The sequence below is a fragment of the Pongo abelii genome, chromosome 5 (genome assembly GCF_028885655.2).
Source record: "Pongo abelii isolate AG06213 chromosome 5, NHGRI_mPonAbe1-v2.0_pri, whole genome shotgun sequence".
Classification (NCBI taxonomy): Eukaryota; Metazoa; Chordata; class Mammalia; order Primates; family Hominidae; genus Pongo; species Pongo abelii.
The window spans coordinates 130,989,579-131,015,184 of NC_071990.2; the positions used below are offsets into that span (position 1 = coordinate 130,989,579).

The window sequence follows — 25,606 nt, forward strand, 5'->3', positions numbered from 1 at the left end:
GGCTGGTCTCAAACTACTAGCCTCAAGCGATCTTCCTGCCTCAGCTTTCCAAATGTTGGGATTACAAACATGAGCCACCACGCCCATCCCTTACACCCATGAGACTTGGTTTCAGTTTACCCAAGGAAAAGTGATGCAAGGAAGACATCCCTTAACCAAGGAAGGGGGAGATCGAGATTTGTACAAAACACTATCAAATTAGAGGGTGGGGAATTTTTGTCCCATTTAAATCCTAAGGTACATATTTTTAAAAACCCTGTTACACCAGCACTTCTCAGTCCTTTTCCAACTGCCAGTTTAATAAAGGAAGGTGATAGAAGTTTTATTAAAACAATATCCATCCTGTTGCAAATCAATGATAGTAAACATCACCTTGGATGTCCTTAAAAACAAAGGACTATACACCATAATGGCTTTAAACTTTGAGGTTACATGTTAGAGTGATCAGTTTGGTGCAACTCTTTTCCGTAACATTGGCTCATCTGAGAACACCATTTTATTAAGCACTGCTTCTGCCTGCTTCTTGAGGGCTGCCCGTTGCAGAAATAGAGGATCTAAAACAGGAGGTGTTCTTCTTCCTAAATTTCAAGTGGATGTAACCTGTAAAGATTCTTAAAAGAACTTTGACAAAGTCCCTGTCCTTTTCTGGTCAAAGGTTTTTTTCTAAAATGGCTTGACCAGTGCCTTGTCCATCTAGAACATCTCATAGTATACGACGAAACAACAAAATAAAAACAAACCAAAAAACTGCTGCTTAGCTCAGGACCAGTTTTGGATACACCTGTCCAGTCTACCAGCAATCAAAAAGTTCCCCATAACATACAGCTGCTACCAGGAGTGTACAACTGCCACCTTGAAAATTGTTTAAATTTTAATAGAGAAGTTATATTGACATTTACATATAGTAATTAGACGAGTGATTGTAACCGCAATAATATGGACATAACCCACTGGTGGTTCTCTTTTAAGCTACATGTAAGTGTTTCCTAATTCCTCAGCATCCATTCACGTTTTTTAATCCCTCAATTTTCAGAGCTCAGGGTGTAAAGATGTTTCAGTGAAATTCTGCCCCCAGTGGACTCACAGTAGATAGGATTATCTTAGTGATTTCTGAGGAAGACTGCAGGCTGCGTGTGTTTATCGAGATGGTCCTCTGTCCGGGAAATATAGTGAGAGGCTGATAAAAGATCCCAATTCTATTAATAGAAGTATTCATGACTGAGATCTTAAGCTACCGAGGCCTCTCAATTCGGGCTCTTTTTGCAGGCAGCGTAATAAGAAAGGTGCCACATGCTGACTCTAAAAGAGGCCATTCAGCTGTGCGAATGAATAGCATTTTCCTGTCCTACCCGTGGGGTTTTGCATAGCTGTGTGAATTTTGGCCACAGTCTGCTCTTTATAACTGACCATCTCCTGGGAAGCAAGAAGGGAAATACTTCCACGAAGACCAATTTTATAGCATTTCAAAACACTTTAAGCCTTTTACCTGCTGTGGCAGAGAGCTTCGTTTGACTAAGATCAAGAGAAAAGAGAACAAGGCTTTTCCTCATCAAGTAAAAATTTCCTGTGTGCTGATGAGTCATCTCTGAGGTACACTCTTTGGGAAGAACACTGTGCATCAAAAGCCTGCCTTGGGCTGCTTGAGAACCTCTGCTGAGTCAGCACTCACTGGGGCAGTGGCCCAGCCAGAGCTATTAAGTGCAGATCTTAAAAACAGATGTGTTGGTGAGAGTGTGCAGGTTATTTTCTCATGTACTGCATGTTCTAAAAGACGTCATAAGCAGCCTGTATATCGACCTATCTTGTGAAAATAGAGAACAGGGAAAGGAATTGTGGCTTTGGTAATTTAAGGAGCCTTGATTATTTATGGAGCTGTGTGTTATGGTAGCCAAATGTGATCTACTTAGCCAGGACTGCTGTATGCTTTGCAAGGCCCAGTGCAAAACTGAAAATGCAGGGCCCCTCACTTGAAATTATTAAGAATTTCAAGATGGTGACAGCAGAGCATTAAACCATGTGACTGCACAGCCCCGCACCTAGCTCTCCCCCTCAGCACCCTAGGAAGCTGATCTTTGAACAGTGGCAGTTGAAATGGTGTATGGTGGGTTACATTTTTAAAATGTGCTGGGTTGCCTAGCAACTGGCAAGGGCCTGAATGGGCTGACGTGCAGGTTTAGATACACCATCTTGAAAGTCTAAATTCATGGAAACCTTCTAGTGGACTGATAATTTTCAGGAAAAAGTAATATAGTGGGAGATGGAAATGGGGAGGGCAAGAAAAAACACATTTTTCTACTCTTATAACCCAAGTGGCTAGCTTGTCATTTTCCCTGTTCGATCTTCTGAGAATAGAACTCTTCATACGTGAAGGAAAAATGAAAGGGAAATTCCAGTTTTCTCAGAAATATAAATAAATCTTTAGAGGATAATGAAACTATGAGTTAATCAATAAATATGTCTGAGCACATTCCTTTAGCAATTCAAGGGTGTGATATAAGAAAACTGATTCACACTCACTGAGCACTCGATAATAAGTACTTGCTATGCAGTAGACTACAGAGATGAATAAGGTATAGTTTTTATTCTTAAAGAATTATGCTAATATGTAAGAAACAATTAGACAGCATCGTTACCTTTTTAAAGAACAGTCCATAATCTCCTGTCTTTCTCTCCTGGGTATTTTACAGGGTCCTTGTGCTGCAGAATCAGAACCAGCTCTTTTGATAGGGAGCAAGCAGTTCGGGCTTTCAAGAAACAGTCACATTGCAATTGCATTTGATGACACCAAAGTTAAAAACCGGTATGTATCATCCTGAGACACTGGGAAAGAACCGATAAATGAAGAACTGAGTATTCGTGTTTAATCAAGTTGAATCTACTGCACTTATTAATTAATGAAGTTAGCTTTTCTTTTAATTCACTGAGTACAATAGAGAATAGAATTTTATTTGTCTGAGCCTGAGGAGCCCAATTTAGGAAATCAGTAGCCCGGTAAATTCCTCATCTCTGAGAAGGTTTTACTCTCCTTTATGAAAATGCAGCCACGATCTGATACTGCTCCGTTTTAGCATGAGAATGCTGTTGTTTTTCTGTTTGACTTTGCATGCTTTTGTTTCAGTCTCACAACTGAGTTGGAAGTAAGAACCGAAGCTGAATCCGGCTTGCTTTTTTACATGGCTCGCATCAATCATGCTGATTTTGCAACAGTTCAGCTGAGAAACGGATTGCCCTACTTCAGCTATGACTTGGGGAGTGGGGACACCCACACCATGATCCCCACCAAAATCAATGATGGCCAGTGGCACAAGGTAATAGTCCCCTGGATATTGGCAGTACCCTAAGGGAATTACTGAGTGGCAGCCATCAGCATTCTCCTGGTGCCAGTATATTTTGCCAGGGCAGACACTGACTCCGGCAGAAGCTAAAAATAAAATGAGTGCCATATACAACTACCACAATCTTGGAAAATGTGTTCAGACCTGTGTAGGTTTACATTTGACTGCTGACATGCCTCATCATGGTTCCATCACTGCTATATGGCTGTGGATCTCAAACATCTACCCATAAACTGAGGCCAGGTGGCTGAAGACATTTCCACTGCTCTAAGTGAGAAACGTAGAACAACAGAGTGTATTCACCATCAAGCTCGATGTATTCAATTTTAAGGAATAATATTTATTCTGAGATTATATTACAGCATTTTTATGGTGGCTAAAAGGCCTTTCTATTATGAAATAGTATTTGCCAAAAGCAAAAGTTGGCAACACTAAAATGGGTCCCAAGACTCCCCACCTAACCACACAGTGGTCTGTGAAAACCAGGAATCCAGGAATCTCTGGTTGATCGTGTTTAAAGGGCTCTAAGGTATCATTTCTACTGACAGTTATTTGGAACTACTTTAAAAACGTTGGCCTTACACCCAGAAACTGGTACTATTATGGGCACAGAAGGCTCGTTTGCCAGCTTACTGTCCTCTTTGGCATGACTACAAATAGATAATATACTGCCTGATTAAAACAAAATCTCAACATTTGTCTCTGCACCTGTGATAGCCTATTAAAGTAAAGCTTCCCTAGGTAGACCAATAAAATTTTTAATTTTCGGAGTACGATATTATTAGATGTTAGATTTGGTTAATGTTAACATACTTTGACTTGTCATATTCTAGAAAGCCAAAGAACCTTAAAAAACGCAAAGCCAACCAATTTGTTATCATGGAAATAAGAAAAGGAATCTTCGTTTTTGCTGGGAGCTTATGACTAGCAAATACAGATCCAAATGAAGGAGCTCTCATTAAGATTTCTTCCATATCTAGCTAATAGAATAATAAATATGACATTTGAGAAAAAGACATATTGTTGAACCACAATGAGGCTGGGATTAAGAAAGGGAACTTAAATACTATAATTAGTCAAATTAATAACGGATTTTATTTTTGATGGTTTTTAAAAATTACTTCCCAAACCAGAATAGATATGTGTAAAATGAAGTGTTAAATTACTCTAATCCTGACCCAGACTCGTTTTTAAACCATCGTGGTACTTTAGCATTTCACAGGCTTTCACGCTCTTTTACCTAAATTCAGACTCAAGGTTTTTATACTCCAGCCAGTCTTTACACCCCTTATTTCATTCTGTCTCAGAAGATAATTCACTCCACCGCCCTAATTTCAGCCTCAGTCAGTTCTCTATCTTCCTCCCCCACTTTGTACTAATCAGGTTCTGCAGAAAGAAGTGCAGCTTATTTGTGCCGCTCCTTCTTTAATTCTGCACGAGAAGGGCCTGTTAGGCAAAGGGATGCAGCATATCTGAAATCGTGTTGGGAGCCCAGGCTCTTTGCTCAATCAAACTAATGCACTTTTAAAACTGTACATGAATTTTGCTGCCCACTTAATTCATGAAAGTGCTATTCGTCTGCAGGGTTCCTTACAACATTCCTCCCTCTCCACACATATCCACACTTGGCAACCTACCGAGGAGACTTCAACCTAAAACTGACCCAGGAAAATTTGGTATTTTTTTGGTGATAGTACTCATGGAAAAGACAGAATTTGAGATATTCTGTAAAATGGGTTTAACTTTCCCATATATAATGGGCTTAGCACATACTAAGCACTGTGTAAATTGTTTCAATTCTTCTTGGTAACATCGTTAAAGTCCTTATGTCTTATACTCTGCATATTTGAAATTTGTTCAGGATTGGCATTAATGACTCCTTTCTTTTTTGTAGATTAAGATAATGAGAAGTAAGCAAGAAGGAATTCTTTATGTAGATGGGGCCTCCAACAGAACCATCAGTCCCAAAAAAGCTGACATCCTGGATGTCGTGGGAATGCTGTATGTTGGTGGGTTACCCATCAACTACACTACCCGAAGAATTGGTCCAGTAAATATCTGATTTCTTTTTTATTACCTAAATATATGGATGATTCATTTATTGATATATTTTGACTTATTAGGTCACATGGGCCCATGAAAACTGATAGGTGAGTAGGAAGTCATCTTTTCTGATAAGGGACAGAAGGGTTTTTTGTTTGTTTGTTTGTTTGTTTTGAGACAGAGTCTCGCTCTGTCGCCCAGGCTGGAGTGCAGTGGTCCGATCTTGGCTCACTGCAAGCTCTCCCTCCCGGGTTCACGCCATTCTTCTGCCTCAGCCTCCCTAATAGCTGGGACTACAGGCGCCTACCACCACGCCTGGCTGATTTTTTGTACTTTTAATAGAGATGGGGTGTACTTTTAATAGAGATGGGGTTTCACCGTGTTAGCCGGGATGGTCTCGATCTCCTGACCTCAGGATCCGCCTGCCTCAGCCTCCCAAAGTGCTGGGATTACAGGTGTGAGCCACCGCACCCAGCCGACAGAAGGATTTTTAGATAGATTAGATTATGAGAGACAATGCCACGGAACACTGAGTGGGGAACCTGGAGCCAGACTGTCTTGGTTTGAATACCTATTTAACTATTGACTAGCTGTGTGTTTTGGAGCAAGTTAATCTTTTTTGAACAAAGATTTCTCTTTTGCAAAATAGGGTAATGATAATACTAAACAAAAAGGATTGCATAAAGATTAAATGAGGTAATTTATTTAAAGTGATTGGGTTAGGTGTGGTGGCTCACACCTGTAATCCCAGCACTTTGGGAGGCCAAGGCAGGCAGATCACTTGAGACCAGGAGTTCAAGACGAGCCTGGCCAACATAGCAAAACCCTGTCTCTACTAAAAATACAAAAAATTAGCCAGGTGTGGTGGTGTGCGTCTGTAGTCCCAGCTACTTCGGGGGCTGAGGCATGAGAATCACTTGAACCCGAGGGGCAGAGGTTGCAGTGAGCTGTAATAGCACCACTGTATTCCAGCCTGGGCAACAGAGTGAGACCCTGTCTCAAAAAAAATAAAATAAAATAAATAAATAAATAAAAATAAAGTGATTAGAAGAGTAGCAGGCATATAAAAAGCACTGAAAGATGAAAATGATGGTATGTATTCATGGTGTTTCAGGCATAGAGATTTAGCAAATATTGAGAGATGCAGTAGTTACAGTTATCCAATTTTGGATTCAGAATTTAAAGCCCTCACAGTTTTGTAAATCAATATTCACAAAATAATTTTTTATCAGACCGTGTATCCTAGTTTGCTTTGGAAAGTGTTACTCTGAGAGAAGCACGGGGGATTGATTGGTGCTTTTAGAGAACACACTAGATACAAATGTGATACATTTCTATACTCAAATTAGAACACATGATAATGTAGATTTGTTCATTCATCAAAGACAATCACCCATTATAGTTGTAATTCTCAGTATTTGGCTTCTCTTGTGGATGATCAGTATTACTTTCCTTTCATAGCTATTGGATATGCTTTTTAGGTCTATCAAAAACAAGTCTCTGAAGTGACACTGGTACAAGCAATTCACTTGAATTTCTAAAAACAGATAAAATATGATGGACCAGAGTGTGATTGAGTTACTTTTAAATTTCTTGAACCCCCAATGTGTCATGCAAACTTTCAAGTTTTATGCATATTTGCATTTTCTTAGGGGAGGGTCTGCTGCTTTCATTAGCTATTCAAAAGGAAGAAGCACTGAACCAAACCTAATTACCTTTACAAATAGAAATTGAACATAGACTATGACAAAATGGGTATATAGTAAGGTTAATGAACTATTAATAGAAACATAAAATCAGGAACATAAGAGACCAGTTAAAACTTATGATACCAACATGGGGCCCATAGCTCTGTCAAATCAATGAAGACATAGTGTGCAGTATTTAGACTATGAGAACAGTCATATTCCAGGATAGATACATCCAAGTTGAGAAGCACAACACAGGATTTTCTGCATCCATGCCAGGCAGCCTGGTGGTTAACAGAGAACCCAGGCAGCTTTGGGGGATGTCCTATCTTAAGACAACTGGCCAATAACTACACACATAGAGCACCCCACAAATGACTGTATTCTACATAAAGGCAAAGTTCTGCTAAAACCTGACATTTGTTTCTTCTGATCTGAATGTTTAGGTGACCTATAGCATTGATGGCTGCATCAGGAATCTCCACATGGCAGAGGCCCCTGCCGATCTGGAACAGCCCACCTCCAGCTTCCATGTTGGGACATGTTTTGCAAATGCTCAGAGGGGAACATATTTTGACGGAACCGGTTTTGCCAAAGCAGGTAAGGCTCTTTCATTTCCTTCCTGTTGATTATTAACTAGATACAAATACTAACTTCTTGCTAGTACCAAATAATAAAAGTTCCTAGAGTCCTAAACTAGTATCCTTTATTTAAGCCAAAAAGAAACTTATGGAAGTAATTTCAAAAATGCCTCTTAAAAATTCATGTATCCGATCCTGATAAGAATTAATAGAAGAGATAAAGTAAAAGGTCTATTTAGAGAATTTATTCCATCTCCTTCACTGGAGATTAAGAACAGCAAAATAAATAATTTTGCAAGAACACTCATATGTTTATACTATGTTGTTTTTCTACCTTCCAGTTTCTGGAGATGAGATATGATTTTTTTCTTCTTTTCAATTCCCTGCAAGGCTGTATTTCATAATCTCCTCCCCATCAACACACACCCATACACAATGCACACCCGTGTCCATTTCTTGTTGATGGTGACAATGACTGGCATCTTTCCTGGCTTTCTCCACTCCGTTTCCAATGAACATTTCCAGTATGGTTTTATATCACTGGTCATGAAGGTACAGTTAGGAAAAAGAAATAGGAAATAACCTCTACATAATAATTTTTTAATCCTCTAATTTTTAATTTTTGTGAGTACACAGTGGGTGTATATATTTATGGGTGACCTGAGGTATTTTGATGTAGGTATGCAATGCATAATAATCATATCAGGGTAAATGGGGTATCCATCACCTCAAACATGTATCCTTTATGTTTCAAACAATCAGATTATACTCTTCTAGTTATTTTTAAATGTACTTTTTTTTTTTTTTTTTTACTGTAGTTACCCTTGTGCTAGCGAATACTAAATCTTATTCAAACTATTTTTGTATCATTAACCATCTCTACTCCTCCGTGCCACTAACCTTCCCAACCTCTGGTAACTATCCTTCTACTTTCTATCTCCATGAGTTCAATTGCTTTAATTTTTAGCTCCCACAGATAAGCGAGAACATGTGATGTTTGCCTTTGTGTGCCTGGCTTATTTCACTTGACATGATGACCTCAAGAACCACCCATGTTGTTGCAGATGACAGGATCTCATTCTTTTTTATGGCTTATTCATATCCATTATGTATATGTACCACATTTTCTTTATCCATTAATCTGCTGATGGACACTTAGGTGGCTTCCAAATCTATTGTAAATAGTGCTGCAATAAACATGGGAGTGCAGATATCTCTTCGATATTCTTTTGGGTATGTATCTAAGAGTGGAATTGATGGATCATATGGTAGCTCTATTTTTGGTGTTTTGAGGAACCTCCAAACTGTTCTACATAGTAGTTGCACTAGTTTACCTTCCCACCAACAGTGTACAAGGGTTCGCTTTCCTCCACATCCTCTTCAGCATTTGTTATTGCCTGTCTTTTGGATAAAAGTCATTTTAACTTGGGTGCGATGATAGCTCATTGTAGTTTTGATTTGCATTTCTCTGATGTTCAGTGATGATGAGCACCTTTTCATATACCTGTTTGCCATCTGAATATCTTCTTTTGAGAAATGTCTATCCAAATCTTGTACCCATTTTTAAATAGGATTATTAGATTTTTTTTCCTATAGAATTGTTTGAATTCCTTTTATATTCTGGTTATTAATCCCTTCTCAGATGGGTAGTTTGCAAATATTTTATCCCATTCTGTGGGTTGTCACTTCACTTTGTTGATTGTTTACTTTGCTGTGCAGAAGCTTTTTAACTTGATGTGATCGCATTTGTCTATTTTTACTTTGGTTGCCTGTGCTTGTGGGTATTACTCAGGAAGTCTTTGCCCATTTCAATGTCCTGGAGAATTTCCCCAGTGTTTTATTGTAATAGTTTCATAGTTGGATCTCTTAGATTCAAGTCTCTAATCCACTTTGATTTGATTTTTGTATATGGCAAGAGATAGGGATCTAGTTTCATTCTTCCGCATATGAATATCCAGTTTTCCCTGCACCATTTATTGAAGAGACTGTCCTTTCCCTAATGTATGTTCTTAGAACCTTTATGGAAAATGAGTTCACTGTAGATGTATGGATTTATTTCTGGCTTCTCTATTCGGTTCCACTGGTCTATGTGCCTGTTTTTATGCCAGTACTATGCCGTTTGGGTTACTATAGTTCTGTGGTATAATTTGAAGTCTGGTAATGTAATTCTTCCAATTTTGTTCTTTTTGCATAGGATAGCTGTGGCTATTCTGGGTTTCATATGAATTTTAGGAATTTTTTCTATTTCTGTGAAGAATCTCATTGGTATTTTAATAGGGATTATATTAAATCTGCAGATTGCTCTGGGTAGTATGGACATCTTAACAATATTGATTCTTCCAATCCATTAATATGGAATATCTTATTTTTGTGCCCTCTTGAATTTCTTGCATCATTGTTTTATAGTTTTTATTGTACTTTCCTCTAAGATCTGGAACACGACAAGGATGCCCACTCTCACCACTGTTATTCAACATTGTATTGGAAGTCCTAGCTAGAGCAGTCAGACAAGAGAAAAAAGTAAACGGCATCCAAGGAAGAAGTCAAATTATCCTTGTTTGCAAATGATATGATTTTGTATTTGGAAAAGCCTAAAGACCCCACCAGAAAGCCATTAGGACTGATAAATTCAGTAAAGCTGCAGGATACAAAGTCAACATACAAAAATCAGTAACATTTCTATATGCCAACAGCAAACAATCAGAAAAAGAAATCAAGAAAGTAATCCCATTTACAGTAGCTACAGATAAAATAAAATACTAAGGAATTAACCAAAGAAGTGAAAGATCTCTACAATGAAAACTGCATAATAATTTTTTAAATCTGCACTTAATATACTTTAAGATAGAATATTCAGTCCCGTGGTATCATAGAAATATGTGTATGTTCATTAGAAATAAACTAATAAGCACATAATATGTGGAGATTATGATGGGAAACAGAGAAATAAGTAACATAGTTCTTTCTATCAAGAATATATTATCAACTGGTAAGAAATTGAAAGAAGGCAAGTAAAAATAATTAAAGACAAAAAACCACAGTTCTGTAGATACTGAGAAAAAAGGATTAATTTTGTTTGGGGAAATCAGGAAACGTTTCATGGAGGAATCAACATTTAAGCAAGGCTTCAGGTGATTTTAACACTCCCATACGAAGTAGTGGGTGATAGAAGAGTAGGACCCTCCACCAAAATACAGGTAGGAAACCCCACCTACACGGAAGCAGAAAACAGAAAAACACAGGATATGTTCAATATTGAAACATTACAAGTTATGCTGAACCCCAAATTCCATGTGCTATGAAACTCTAAAAGCTTCCCCCAATATTTCTGCAAATTCACAGATGGCTGGCATTCTCTTAGTCAAATTTTATGACAAGTTTCAGCTTCAGCTTTTGCACTTAATGGATTGACTTGCCATCCTGCCTGGGCTCTTATAATTCTGGATCAAACCAAACCAGAAAATTACTCACTTCCTCTGTTTCTAACGGCCCTTGCCATCCCCTGAACACACAGTGTAATACAATTTACATAAGACTTGGGTGGTCAGAAGAGATCACTTCACTGGAAAACATACAATTCATCTTAACCTTTGACATCTTTGTTCTTAAAAGTTTTCCAGCGACCCAATCACTGGGGCTTTTTATTGGCCTCTTCATTCCTTCTGTCCTCAGCCAAACTTCCTCATGTCATTCCTCTCTTCTCCTTACTTCTCCCTTTTTGTTTTATTTTGCAGAACAATTCAGCTTCTTCCACCCTTTACTTTATTTTTTAATTTATTTACAGAAGGGGTGTCACTATGTTGCCGAGGCGCAACTGGCTAGCTTTTATTCATAAAATCTGCTATAAACCCACCTTTGCCAATCCAAATCCATCAAGGTTCTCAGTAGAACAAAAGTCTTTCACGTAACAGCTACCATCCTTCACTGGAGACAGCCGTGGCTACACATAGCATTTATTTCTTGCCTAATAAATAGAAGACTTGGAGGAAATTCCCCTGAGTATTTCCCTGATACTCAGTTCAGTTGGTGTGGTCTAGACAGATCTTAACATATCACTTTGTTCCTAAGTGGCGTATCTTAAATACTTGCTCAAAGATTAAAAAAAAAAAAATCAAAGAGTCAAATATGGAAAATCATAGAGAAAAGAATTAACTGGATGAACAAGGTAAGTCTATGTCCCAGAAGCTTCCCATCAACATTGTACTTATAGTTTCTCTCTTTATTAATAAAATGTGTGGCGACTTTTGAACCCTTTCAGATGACTGTGGCACCATTTAGTGTGCCCCACTAAAACTTTACTGAAAAATAACTGAAATGTTTTTCTTAACCCAAAAGAGAGACTTCTAAGATAATAATACCTGACAGTGAGATTCTTTGAGTCAATCTCAGTGTGTATCCATTTATTCAAATAATACATATTAAACCTTCATGTTGTGCCAGATACTTTGGTAAGCACAGGGATAAAATGGTGAAAAACATAGACAATGCCCCTGAGCTCATAGCACGTACATTCTAAAAGGGAAGGTAGCCCAGAAAATAAGCAATAACTATGGAGTGTGTTACATGACGCAATGGTGGAAGATAGGCCAGGCAGGATCTGAAACTTACAGCCCTCATTAGAATTAGCTAGCATTTGAATTGAAATATAATAAAAAGTCATGCATTGTACATGTTTGAATTAACAATCCCCATACTGTAATCCACAATATTTTGAAATCTTCATTTTACAGTTGGTGGATTCAAAGTGGGATTGGACCTTCTTGTAGAATTTGAATTCCGCACAACTAGAACGACTGGAGTTCTTCTGGGGATCAGTAGTCAAAAACTGGATGGAATGGGTATTGAAATGATTGATGAAAAGGTGAGTGTCAGCCATGCAAACGTTTCTGATTTCTTCATGATATTGTTGATGTGTAGATATCATTCATGTGTGGGGAACTCGAATATTTCGAAGCCCGGCTGTATTCTTTGTTGGGAGAAAGCTAAATTGTATGTTTTCATCCTTCTGGATTATTTCAATTTGTGTATGTTTTCAGCATGTTGTAGGCCAGTATAAACTTTAAATGCATTAATTCTACAGCAAGCCAATTATGTTGACTAATAATGAACCAAATAGTTTGAGATGTCAAGTTCTTACTGTGTTGCTATAAATACACTCTTATTCTCCTCTTAAGGAACACACAGTCTATGAAACTATTGACTCCAGTGGGAGAAAAGGCAGAGGTGTGGATCATCTAAAATTAGTCTGCCTCTTTTAACAGGCTAGGCATCTCTTAGAAGTCAAGGTAGCCAACTGACATATCAGTTTCTCAATTTTTTTAAAAAAGCATCCAGCTACCATTTCAAAAAACAGCAAATTTATAAAAGTAGTGTGTCAGTTTGATAATAATTGATAATCAAATTCCAAACACCTCTTTCAGCCCTGCAGTAAGACAACTTTGCACTATAGGCAGCAGGTAAAAAGAGAAGGCAAAACAAGAAATTTCACAAGTTTTCTATTTGGTTATTAAATAGGAATCGTACTTCAACTCAGTTCATGTTTCCACCCTTAGTGTTGCCTCCCAAGAAGAAAAATCACATAGTGACCTAAATTATTTTTTTCTTGCTTTCTTCCTCCTTCCGCTCAATTTTCAAACTGTCCTCCAACAAAGGTAATATAGGAAAAAAGATCCACCAGCTTAGAGGTAAAAAGGAGTGAACAAATAAGTAACACTCAATAGTTTTACCAAATTTTCAAACAGACCTTTACTACATCTTTTTCAAGTATGCTTCATTTCATCACGTGCTCTTAAGGGCAGTTACCATCAATATGTCACTATCATGTGCATTTCTCACCCAGCTCCTTTTACATGCAAAAGCCTGTTATGCAAACTCCACCCAATATAGTAAACATTTCATTAATAATTACATCACTAGAGTTTACAAACTTTTCACCTATTTACTTGCATTTTTAATCTTCTTTTCTAAGACTTCATTTCTGTTCTTTTACCTTGTCAAATGTCTTGCCAAACTGACTAATGTTTTTAATGTTTCAATATGCTTCGTTTCTTCACCAGCTTCAAAAGAATTCTGTCATCTCAAATTTCAGGGGCTTTTCCACATTACTAAAAACAGATTTTTCTCATTTAGACCAGAACTTCTAATCTAAGTTCTTCATTGTTAGGAATTTAACTGGCCTTCTGGCTCAGGTCTTTGGCACCTGTGACATGAAACAGGCTCCAAAATGTAATTTATGTAACTCTCAATCTTGTATATAAAATGAAATCCATGAAGGAAAAAAATATAATTAAAACATCAAAAGTTTAAAATTTAAAAAATCCTTTACTTTGAATTTGTAAACCAAATTAATGAGTCACTTTAAACAATATCTTTTAAGAAAATTTTATAAGGTTCAGTAAGAACTCTCACATTCTAAAAAGATCTGAGGTAGAATTTTTCCCTGTGTACACCAGGTCCTTTTCTTGTACCTGGCCTCAAATTTTTCTGAAAGCAGAATTATTACCAGCTTTACGTATCTTGCCTATTAACTCCCAACAATGCCCCAAAGCAAAGAGCATAATTTGTGACTCCTGGTGATTAGATTTATACTTTAATTTGTCAAGTTTTAAAATTTTTTTCAATATACCCAGTTACATCCATTTCAAATGATTCTGGCTGATGTCTTTCCTAGAGACCTGATCATTTGTATGTGTGAACCATCATGATATTTCTTTAATGAAACCATCTGTGACTATTCTATTTCCTGCTTTCCAGTTGATGTTTCATGTGGACAATGGCGCGGGCAGATTCACTACTGTCTATGATGCTGGGGTTCCAGGGCATTTGTGTGATGGACAATGGCATAAAGTCACTGCCAACAAGATCAAACACCGCATTGAGCTCACAGTCGATGGGAACCAGGTGGAAGCCCAAAGCCCAAACCCAGCATCTACATCAGCTGACACAAATGACCCTGTGTTTGTTGGAGGCTTCCCAGGTGAGTGTTGGCTACCCCAGCAACAATTTCTTTGCTCTCTTATGTTAGTGGTTTTGAAAACATTTATATTTACATGTGTCTAAGAATATGTGCTTATGTGTACTTGCTTCCTAGCTTTAGAATCTGCTTAGAATCTGCACCTTACCTAAAATTTCCAGTGTGTAAAATGAACATATTACTTACATAAACCACATGGGACTGAACTTTTCATGAGAGCCCCCAAAGTTTCCTTCATGGAGAGACTGAAGCTAGAGGAAATGAATTTGGCTTATAAAAGATATGAGGCATTTAACAGCAATTGGAGCCAAACTTGGTGTTCTTTCTGATTTTTTTAAAATTAATATACCAGAGGAATCATAAAATGTTATGGAACTTATTTCCTCAAGTTCTGGAAATCATTGGGTTAAACATAGCTAATTTCCCCCTTATGTTATTGTAGAGTTTATATTTATATTACAAAGAAACCCAAGCAATAAATCCTCATTCAAAATCCTTCTCTAGCCCATTAAATATAGCATGTGAACTGTAGAGATTTACCTAAAGTGCCCATAAACAAGAGTGGCCAACTTGATGAGAAGTAAGCCAAGTGCCTCTTAATAAGTACTGTAATAACATAGCCTCCTGGAATGGTCTTTCATCATTTTGTCAAGAGAACTTTTGTCCCTGTTTATATAAAGCTCCTCTGCTTAATGAAACAAGCAAAATGTATATTCAGCAATTGTTGACAGAGCAATGTTGATAGAAATGCAATGGGGGCCCAACGACAGCTCCTCTTTCCAAAGTGGCTTCTGTGTTTTAAAAAGATCTTTTGCTTCAATCAGGATAAATTCCAAGATATTATGAAGGAGGTAATGTACTTCTCCATTCAGTCTATGAAATGGGATCCTAATTAACACCTAGTAGGCCTACTGAAACAAGCACCTCTATAATAAGAGGAAGATTCTACATGAATATCCCACCTACTTAACCTTTAGGGATTTATTTTTACAATGTAAGAAAGTGATAAAGTCACCTTCAAAAAGTTCTAAGTCAGTACTTAAAAGTATTTGATCAATTGCTTTGTTTCATGAAGTAACATTTTACAATTTTAAGTCACAACTGTAAATGTGTTCATCCCAAACCAAGTTATTTCATGTCTTAAGATGTGTAATTCTAGATGTTTTCATATTTTATAATATATAACTATTAAAAAGTTGAGGCTGGGCATGGTGGCTCATGCCTGTAATCCCAACACTTTGGAATTACACTTTGGGCATAGATGGGCAGCTCTCTTGAGCTCAGGAGTTGGAGAGCAGCCTGGGCAACACAGCGAAGGGAGGATCGCTTGAGCCCGGGAGGTTGAGGCTGCGGTAAGCCTTGATTGCGCCATTGCGCTCCAGCCTAGGCAACAGAGCAAGAACCTGTCTCAAAAAATTTTAAGTTGATCTTTCTCTACAATTCTATTAGTAAGGCTAAAAACAAAACCACTAACTTTGCATAAAACAGCATTCCAATTTAATCTCAAGCTAACAGTTGACTTTGAAACATGCTCTTAATATTTGGTGCAGGAGCATTTCAAAGCTGAGCCCTCTTGCATTGCCTTTTTCAGATGACCTTAAGCAGTTTGGCCTGACAACCAGCATTCGGTTCCGAGGTTGCATCAGATCCCTGAAGCTCACCAAAAGCACGGGCAAGCCACTGGAGGTTGATTTTGCCAAGGCCCTGGAACTGAGGGGCGTTCAACCTGTATCATGCCCAGCCAACTAATAAAAATAAGTGTAACCCCAGGAAGAGTCTGTCAAAACAAGTATATCAAGTAAAACAAATATATTTTACCCATATATGTTAATTAAACTAATTTGTGCATGTACATAGAATTCTTTCTGTATTCAGATGGTGCTAATTCAGACTCCAGACTGAATTTTAATTCAAGTTCTTTCTCAAGTCTATAAATATTAAACTGATGATTATTTCATTCTAAATAATTGCCTGTTTTGTGTGATTTTAAGGATAAAAGGTAACTGGCCATAAATTGTTGAGTTTGCAACATGCCCTCCAGTCATCTCAAGGAAAAGAGTTCAGATGTAATTTATGGAGGCAATTTTTTTTAACTTACTCCTATTAATACTTTTATCATCCTTTACCATGTATGACAGCTTTGGCCTTCTGTCCAAGCCACTGACAGCAAGTGAATTTGGCATGTGTGATTTGGAGGAAATCAGTTCCTTTACTCTATTATTTATGAAAGAATTAGCAAATCATTTTCCTGACCCAAGTTCATTATTAGAGAGTTTAACTAGCCATATGAGTGAATAGCTTTTTATGCTGAAGGTAGAGGGTATAGATCAGATTCAGGCCAGAAAGCTTAATTACTTGATTTTCTTATTTGATAATGATTTATGGGCTTTGGGGAGATGCCAGAACCAAGCTTATGAATGACAACTAAGCACACATTTGATACTACAGTACTAAGATCTGGGGCTCTCTAAGCCTACAGTGAATATCACAATTTACACCTAGGTGGAGAGGAATAATGCTGAAATGCATTTGTGCTTATCAGGAAACAATAAACCAGAAACTTAAAAGGCATACTTCATCGAGTCTTTTGGAGTTGTAATTTGACCTAACAAATTCATTTTCTATAAACGTTCTGTGTTTTGTTCTCCTTTTACCCATGGTTTCAGTCATCTTCAAAGAGCTCTGTGAGAAGACTGGCCTTGATTTTATTCACCAGCTTAAAAAGGAAACGTTTCATTTGCCATCTTTAGTAGACAATGGTTGCAGTCTAATAATTCAGAACATGTAAAAGAACAGGAAACTCCTTTCTCCTATGGAAATTTTAGCAAAAAAGAATAATCCTCTCTGACAATGTTATCCACTAGGGAAAGGAAGGTGCTGTTTCCAATCGAGGTGATGGTTGACATACTCACTATTTCACCACCGTCCTGTTGCTTAATACAATTTGTACACACAACTTTATTCTACAGAAGCAATTCTCAACCTTAGCTCAGTATTTTTAAAAAACTGCCTATGTTTTAGAAAAGTGCCTAGGGAGTTTTTAAAAATCTAGTACCTGGTCCAGTGATTCTGATTTTGTCTAGGACATAGCCAGAGCATAATGATTTTTTTTTTTTTTTTTTTGAGACAGGGTCTCATGTTGTCAACCAGGCAGGAGTGCGATGGCACCATCTTGGCTCACTGCAGCCTCAACCTCCCCAGTTCAGTGATCCTCCTGCCTCACTCCCCAAGGAGCTGGGACTACAGGTGGGCACCACCATGCCCAACTAATTTTTATATTTTTAGTAGAGATGGGTTTCACCGTGTTGCCCAGGCTGGTCTGGAACTCCTGAGCTCAAGCAATCTGCCTGCCTCAGCCTCCCAAAGTGCTAGGATTACTGGCATGAGCCACTGTGCCCAGTCAAGCGTGAGAATTTTTAAAAACATTCCCAGGCAATTCTAATGTGTTGTCAAGGATGAGAAGCACTATTCTAAAAAGAGACGTTATCCTCCATGCCAACAAAGAGTTTTATAGTCATTTGAGAATTCTACTATTAGCTTTGTCTTGGCCATTTCCACACCCATTAAAAATAATACTATTATAGGCCAGGTGCAGTAGCTCACACCTGTAATCCCAGCACTTTGGGAGGCTGAGGCAGGAGGATCACTGGAACCCAGGAGTTTGAGACCAGCCTGGGCAACATAGGGAGACCCTGTCTCTACCAAAAATTTAAAAATTAGCCAGGCATAGTGGCATGCACCTATAGTCCTAGCTACTCCAGGAGGTTGATGCAGGAGGATTGCTTGAGCCTGGGAGGTCAAAGCTGCAGTGAGCTGGTGATCATACCGCTGCACACCAGCCTGGGCAACAGAGCAAGACCCTGTCTCAAATGAAAGAAATATCTTTTTATATCAAATATTGAATCCAGTGAATTTAATATATAAAACATTGAATCCAGTGAATATCTTTTAACCAAACTTTAAGAAATAAAATTTTTTGAAAACCAATGTGTTTTAAAAGTGGAAACATACATCTGCACTAAACACTGACATGACTTTTTGGGCTTAATCTGGACACTGAGTGGGATAAACAGGAATAAAGATGTTGGGTTCCTTAGATTAAAAGCTAAAGCCTTTCTTTCTTGAGTCCTGCACAGAAAGATATGTAACAAAATGGAAAGCAAAGGTACTTAAATTGGTACTCCTATCAGAATAAAGTCCTGCTTCAGTCAATTTGTAGGTAGACGCCTTAGAATGATAGAATGATAGAACTGGAAGTGAATTGAGATCAGCGAATACAGTGATTCTCAAGTCTAGCTAGATATTAGAAGTGCTTTGGGTGCTTAAAAAATCTACATTTGGGCTGGGCACAGCAGCTCATGCCTGTAATCCCAACACTCTGGGAGGCCAAGGCAGGAGGATCGCTTAAGCCCAGGAGTTTGAGACCAGCCTGAGCCACACAGTGAGACCTTAGCTCTAAAAAAAAAAAAAAAAAAAAATTAGCCTGGTGTATTGGTGGTGCATGCCTGTGGTCCCAGTGATTTGGGAAGCTGAGGTGGGAGGTTCACTTGAGCAGGGTAGGTTGAGGCTGCAGTGAGCCAGTGATCGTGACACTATGCTGCAGCCTGGGCAACAAAGCAATACCTGTCTCAAAAAAGAAAAAAAAAATTGACATCTGGGTGTCACCCCAGCCCAATTAAACTATAATCTCTGGGTAGGGCCCAGGCATTGGCATTTTCTAAAAATCCCCACTTGATTCAAATGTGAAGCCAAGACTGAAAACCCCTGGGCTCCTGTCACCTCCACATTTTATGGGGAGGAACTAGAAGGAACTCAAGGATATTTTGATAACTGTGCTCAAAGTCCCACCTTAGTAAAGTTTCCCAATGTAGTCCAGACAGTTGCATCTGGATCCAAGCAGAATTCACTGAATTAGGTTTGGGCAAAACTTGTCCCATGCAAAATTCATACTCCAGAGTGACCCACGAATTTGGATAACCAAAAATTGTCCACATTTTAAGGTCAGAAATAAGGACATTTTGGTTGGGCACGGTGGCTCACGCCTGTAATCCCAGCACTTTGGGAGGCTGAAGCAGGTGGACTACCTGAGGTCAGGAGTTCAAGACCAGCCTGGCCAACATGGTGAAACCCCGTCTCTACTAACAATAAAAAAATTAACCAGGTGTGGTGGTGGGCACCTGTAATCTCACCTAGTCGGGAGGCTGAGGCAGGAGAATCGCTTGAACCCAAGAGGCGGAGGTTGCAGTGAGCCAAGATCGTGCTACTGCACTCCAGCCTGGGTGACAGAGTGAGAATCTGTCTCAAAAATAAATAAATAAATAATAAATAAGGACGTTTTATGAACGGGAAAAGTTTCTTCTCTAGTATTTTTTAATTAATTTCTGACCTCAAAAATCAAATTAGTTCTTATCCCAAAACAAGATAAAATATTTTCTCCACCCAACTTTGTCCCCTCAATGATTTCCTCACCTCCTGCCACCCACAGCAATTATGAAGAAAGCAGAAGACTTTTCATTTATTTTCCAAACACCCACTCCTACCAGGTTGTCAGCCTTCTTCTTTAAAAAGGTGCTTTGCACTTTAGAAGAAAAACATTTGTGAGGGGACTTTTATTGAAGTTACCATGGTGAACACCACTGACTAAAGAACAGAGCAGATTTCAGCCCCAAAGCACCAGAACACTGGCAGACACTTAAGGCTTCAATTAGCGCTTTAAAAAAAATCATCACTATTTTCTCCCACTTTGATTTAACCTATTGTCCCCAAATACAGAACGCTTCTAGATTTCCTACTTAATGACAAAGGAAAAGAGGACTTTGACAAATTGAAAATCTCTTGATGTTATATGAATTATTTGTGAATTATTTTGTGTATAATATAATCTATGATTAACATGAAAACAAAACACAATATCGTAATCCATTTTTGCAAGCCCTGAGTAGTCTTTTTTACTACCACTTGCAAAGGATATGACTTAACTGCTAATGCCACTTTTTAATCTCATTTTTAAAGTCTTTTAATCTCAGTTAAATTAAGAGAGATATAAAAACATATGCACTTTTTTCCTTTGCTCAACTGAGATTAATACATACCTCACACCCAAAGTGAACCTGGAGGGAAGCGATGCCCCAGGCTGGACCCTAAGTTCCAACATGATTTAGGAATCTTGGCATGCAGGCGGTGGCTCAGACTCATTCTTTTGGCCTTTGTGCCAGTTACCTAACTGAGCATGATGTTTGTGCCATTATTGATATGAGGGTGTCATGGGCTGAACTGTGTCCCCACAAAACTCATGTGTCAGAGTTCTAATAAACCCCAGTACTTCAAAAAGTGACTCTATTTGGAGACAGGACTTTTATAGAGGTAATTAAGGTGAAATGAGGTCACGTGGATAGGCTCTGATTCAATACGACGATGTAAGGATTTGAGAAGAGATTAGGACACAGATAGGCATAGAGAGAAAACCACGTGAAGGTGAAGAGAGAAGACAGCCATCCACAAGCCAAAGAGAGAAGCCTCCAGAAGAAACTGAACTTTCCGACACCTTGATCTCAAACTTCTGCCTCCAGAATTGTGAAAAAATAAATTTCCATTGTTTATGCCACTCAGTCTGTGTTACTTCATAATGGTGGCTCTAGAAAACTAATATGGAGTGTTTCTTCACTAAAAAAAATACAAATAATAATATTTTAAAATTTGAAAGTATCAGCACATTTCAGGTTCTCTGAAGAGTGACATATAGATCATAGAAATCCATTATTTTGAACAGTGACCACTATCACTTATGTAATGATTAGAAAAAGTTTGAGAATAAAAAAATGAAGGCACATTCATAACATACTTAAGAAAGTTGTTTTATATATTCTTGTGGATATTAGAAATAGCTACATTCAGTCATAAATCAGGTAATTAATACTATCACTTTTTGAACGTTTTGGTAGAATGGGCTCTCTTGAGAGCTGGTTTTGAATCTTCAGGTTTGAAGAACTGCTCATTCACCCTTGGACAAATTAAGGCCCTGTTTTATTTAGAAAAGTTATCTCCCTGAAGCTCTACATTTCTGCAGGAACGCACCTAGAGATAGAAAAGGTGGTAGCAGTAAAAGAAGTGAGAAGTAGTTAGACACTGATTTATTTTGAAGGTTGAGTTAGGCTATTTTTGCATCACTATAAAGAAATATATGAGGCTGGGTAATTTATGAAGGAAAGAGGTTTAATTGGCTCACAGTTCTGCAGGCTGTAGAAGAAGCATGGTGCCAACATCTGCTCAGCTTCTGCTGACGGTTTCCGGAAGCTTACAATCACGATGTAAGGTGACAGGAAGCCAGCCCATCACATGGCAAGAATGGGGAGCAAGAGAGAGAGAAGGGGGAGGTCTCAGACTCTTAAACAACCAGATCTCCGTGAACTAACTGAGCAAGAGCTCATGTATCACCAATGGGGTGGTGCTAAACCATGCATGATGGATCTGCCCCCATGATCCAATCACCTCCCATGAGGCCCCACCTTCAACATTGCAAATCACATTTCAACATGAGATTTGAAGGGGACAAACGTCCAAACCATATCAAAGGTGGACTAGTGCTTCCTGAAGGATCACCTATGGAGTGCGACAAAATAAGGTTCTGATAACTCGTGATCATCTGGAAGGATAGAATAGGTATTACTGGGGGATGTGAGTGGAGTAGGCTTTTTGTGGAAAACATAACACAGAATTTAGTTTTAGACATGTTTAAGCCACCCGGTAGGTATCTAACTGCATCATGCCACAGGCAGTTGAACATAAGTGTCTGCAGTTCAAGAAAAAGATCCAAACTACAGATATAAATATGGGAATCATGAGAATATTGATGTTATTTATAACCACAAGACTGAGCGAGATCACTAAGGGAGTGAGTGTAGAGGGAGGACTATGGATACACTCCCACATTAAGAGTATTAAGACTATGGGTATAAGAAACATTATTCAGAACTTAGAAATAGGCAAAATAAATGTCTGGATATTCTTTCAGTGCAGTACTTACCGGGCTTGTCTTTCTATCAACTGGTCTGTTTTACAACTCCATACAGGCAAAGGTTAACTTGTAGGTTTTTGGCTAGCAGGGATGCAAACAAGTTCTGTCTGGCGGAGAGATAACCCCAAAGGTAACAGTTTTGTATCAAGAAATCTTATCCTAATATTCTTTTATGAAATGTGTGACAGTGTGTGTGTGTGCATGTGTGTGTGTGTGTGTGTGTGTGTATGTAGCTTCTCAAATTCTTATACAAGTTTTAACATTTTATTGGTTCCCTCATGGATTAAGTTAAATAAAATCTTTGACATGAGTTCACACTATCTTTGCCTGAGAGTCATAAATTTTTTAACTTTGACAACTGGGAAAAAGGGAAAAGGAGTAACCAGCTGAATTTGCCCAGGTTAATTCAAAACTAAAAACCAGTTCACACAATGTTTTTATTTATGATTGAATTTTCTAAACACCCCAACCTTATGTTTCCACTGCTATATTTCTTATGAAGTAAATAGTACTTTTGAAAGTTACTTTAACGCTAAGGAGGTAAAAAAAGCTTAAGCTTAAGAGAAGAATTTTGGCTTTTTATTTCACTTTTATGGGCAGTTACCCTCTCCTGTTAGCCTCAGCTTCTAGACACACACACACACACACACACACACACACACACATCCAGTCATCTGTTTAGTAATGTTGGAGCCAAGAACAGATTACCTGTAGCCAAGTACACCACTGATTTTTATATTTCTTTACGGAAGTGTAGACTGACTTTGACACTCAAACTCTTGAATAATAATAAAGGATTGAAAAAACAGAACTTTTAAATCATTTTGTTACTTTTGAATTACATAGGACAGAACAATAGTTTTAAGTAAAAAAATTATGTCAGCATATTATTTAAGATCATTTTATGTAGTTAATTTATATAATATTTAAAGTCTATTATCTTACATGTAACTTAAATAAAATTATTGACTTTAACATCACAAAAGAAATATCTGAACAGACTTTCACCAAATTTGGAGAACGTGTTTTGGATTAGCTGAATTAAAATGCAAACTATACAACATTACAGAATTCACTGGGGCACCCTAATGGGCACCTCAGGGAGATGGGCAATCATCCCTGAAACTGAAGTATCCACATTAGAAACTGTTAACTGCTTATGGAGGAAAATACACCATACATATTAACGCGTGGTGAACAGAAAAGAAACATAATATCAAGTACGAGTTCCAAATCAAAATTCACCAAGCAGATGCTACAAATTTTAGGTGCTGATGAGTCATTGTGCTATATTTTGCATTGGCAACTCTGTAGAGTATGTTCCAGGGTTAGAACCATCAAGGACTTATTTAAATAAATAAATGATGGTTCATACATCTTTCAAGAAGTGTAGAATAGGCCAGTTAACTTCTTTGTACATAAACAGATGGAGATGGAGGACGGAAGGCTAGAAGGATGGGAGGAAGAGGCAGAAAGAGAGATTTAGGCTTCTCCCATTTTAAAGGTGATAGCCCCTTTCATTTAAATATGTAAATAAAAGAAAATGTATTTATAAATTACTTTTGTTTGGTCTCATACCAAATGCATATTAATATTTTCATTGACATTTTAACAATGTGTTGGGGAATCAAAAATGGACCAAAACTAACTTTATGATCTGATGTTTGTGATTCTTATATTTTTATTCCTTAAAATATCAATTGGATTATTTAGATACTCTTCATTTTTTGATTCTTAATGATAATTAAAATAAATGTTTACACTACTATGTATAGACACTTCTCAAAAATAACACATTGTTTCTATGAAGAGTTTAGTCCCAGTAAATAAAATATAAACTGAATACAATTTAAAATTTTATTTTCTTTTATAAATTGGTTTTTAATGTATTAGTGCTAATCATAATGCCTCCTATAATGAGGTGAATGTAAATTATGGATCTGGTGAGGCAGCTGAATGTAAATTATGGATCTTGTGAGGTAGATGTGCAGAAATTACTTCATAACAGTCAAAACAATTAAGGTGTTCAGCATCACTGTGTTGGGTAGTTAACAAAATGAGTAACTGAATCATAAAATTTATCTGGTTGTCATTAATTGGCATGCATACTCACTTGATGTGCTTCCAGTGGGCTCTAAACAGTGCAGCTATTAAGTGGAAACTTTTAATAATTTTATTTTGTATAATGCTCTTTTAGATGGAAATAGACGTATTTGCCATTTTTGCCTTACAAAGACAAGAATTCTCTTGAACACAATCATAAACCCTAGATGTACAATATCACTAGTGAGAAAGTACAGTTTAGCAATAATTTTCAAATGGTATGTTGAGACTTGTCAATGGGTCATAAAATCAAATTACAGATTTGTAAAAGAGCAACTTTTATAACATAGTAGGATGGAAGAAAATGAATAGAATAGAACACAATAACAACACCAAAGTGCACTGTACAGAGGAAGTATTGTTTTGTGAAACTTGTTTTCTGTATGAGTATGTTTCTGTGAGTATACACACTGGGTCATAATGTAAAATATATTTCTTTCTATGGGTTATAATTTTTAAAAGTTGAAGTAGAGGATATCACAAAATATGGGAAAATAAAATGGGGGAAAAAGAAAGGGATCAATAAGGAAATTATTTCTTCGGGGAGATTAGAACAACAAATTTGTAAAACATATATACTAGCCCAATAAAATCAGCTTAGTAATGTAATATAGACCATCAAGCTGTACTCTCAAACCTCACTAGGATGTTCCATTAAAAAGTGTAGCTTAATGAAGACTCTCCAATTGTGATGACTCTGACTCTACCAGATAGCAAGGGCTTCAGCTGAATCCAAAAACTCGTCTCTGAAAAGAACAGAAAAAATGTGGTAACAATAAAGAAGAGTCGTGGGAGAACAAAGTTATTGAAGGAATAATGGAACAGGAATATAATGGAAACTAAAGACAACCAGATCCAGCACAGTAAAA

At 37.6% G+C, this 25,606-nt stretch overlaps 1 protein-coding gene and 1 long non-coding RNA gene across 9 annotated transcripts in view; one reads left to right on the plus strand and one right to left on the minus strand.

Annotated features, from left to right (window-relative positions):
* The window catches only part of LAMA2 (laminin subunit alpha 2), a 652,245-nt gene extending 635,658 nt beyond the window's left edge, over positions 1 to 16,587 (plus strand). For all 3 annotated transcript variants that reach the window (XM_054558144.2, XM_054558145.2, XM_054558146.2), the window contains 7 exons: positions 2,688 to 2,800; positions 3,119 to 3,308; positions 5,230 to 5,385; positions 7,513 to 7,666; positions 12,378 to 12,508; positions 14,401 to 14,623; positions 16,212 to 16,587. In XM_054558144.2, coding sequence (XP_054414119.2) covers positions 2,688 to 2,800; positions 3,119 to 3,308; positions 5,230 to 5,385; positions 7,513 to 7,666; positions 12,378 to 12,508; positions 14,401 to 14,623; positions 16,212 to 16,369 — 1,125 coding nt within the window. In that variant the 3' untranslated portion in view covers positions 16,370 to 16,587. The remainder of the gene's footprint in view (positions 1 to 2,687; positions 2,801 to 3,118; positions 3,309 to 5,229; positions 5,386 to 7,512; positions 7,667 to 12,377; positions 12,509 to 14,400; positions 14,624 to 16,211) is intronic.
* LOC129060063 (uncharacterized) overlaps positions 1 to 25,606 on the minus strand; it is a 68,233-nt gene that overhangs the window by 5,991 nt on the left and 36,636 nt on the right. For 2 of the 6 annotated variants that reach the window (XR_010140344.1, XR_010140345.1), the window contains exons 5-7: positions 25,375 to 25,483; positions 21,846 to 22,741; positions 2,634 to 2,820 (exon numbers count right to left, since the gene is read on the minus strand). This is a non-coding gene — a long non-coding RNA (uncharacterized LOC129060063). Of the gene's footprint in view, positions 1 to 2,633; positions 2,821 to 21,562; positions 25,484 to 25,606 lie in introns of those variants that run through there. The other 4 variants (XR_010140342.1, XR_010140341.1, XR_010140343.1 and 1 more) reach the window with 3 other exon arrangements.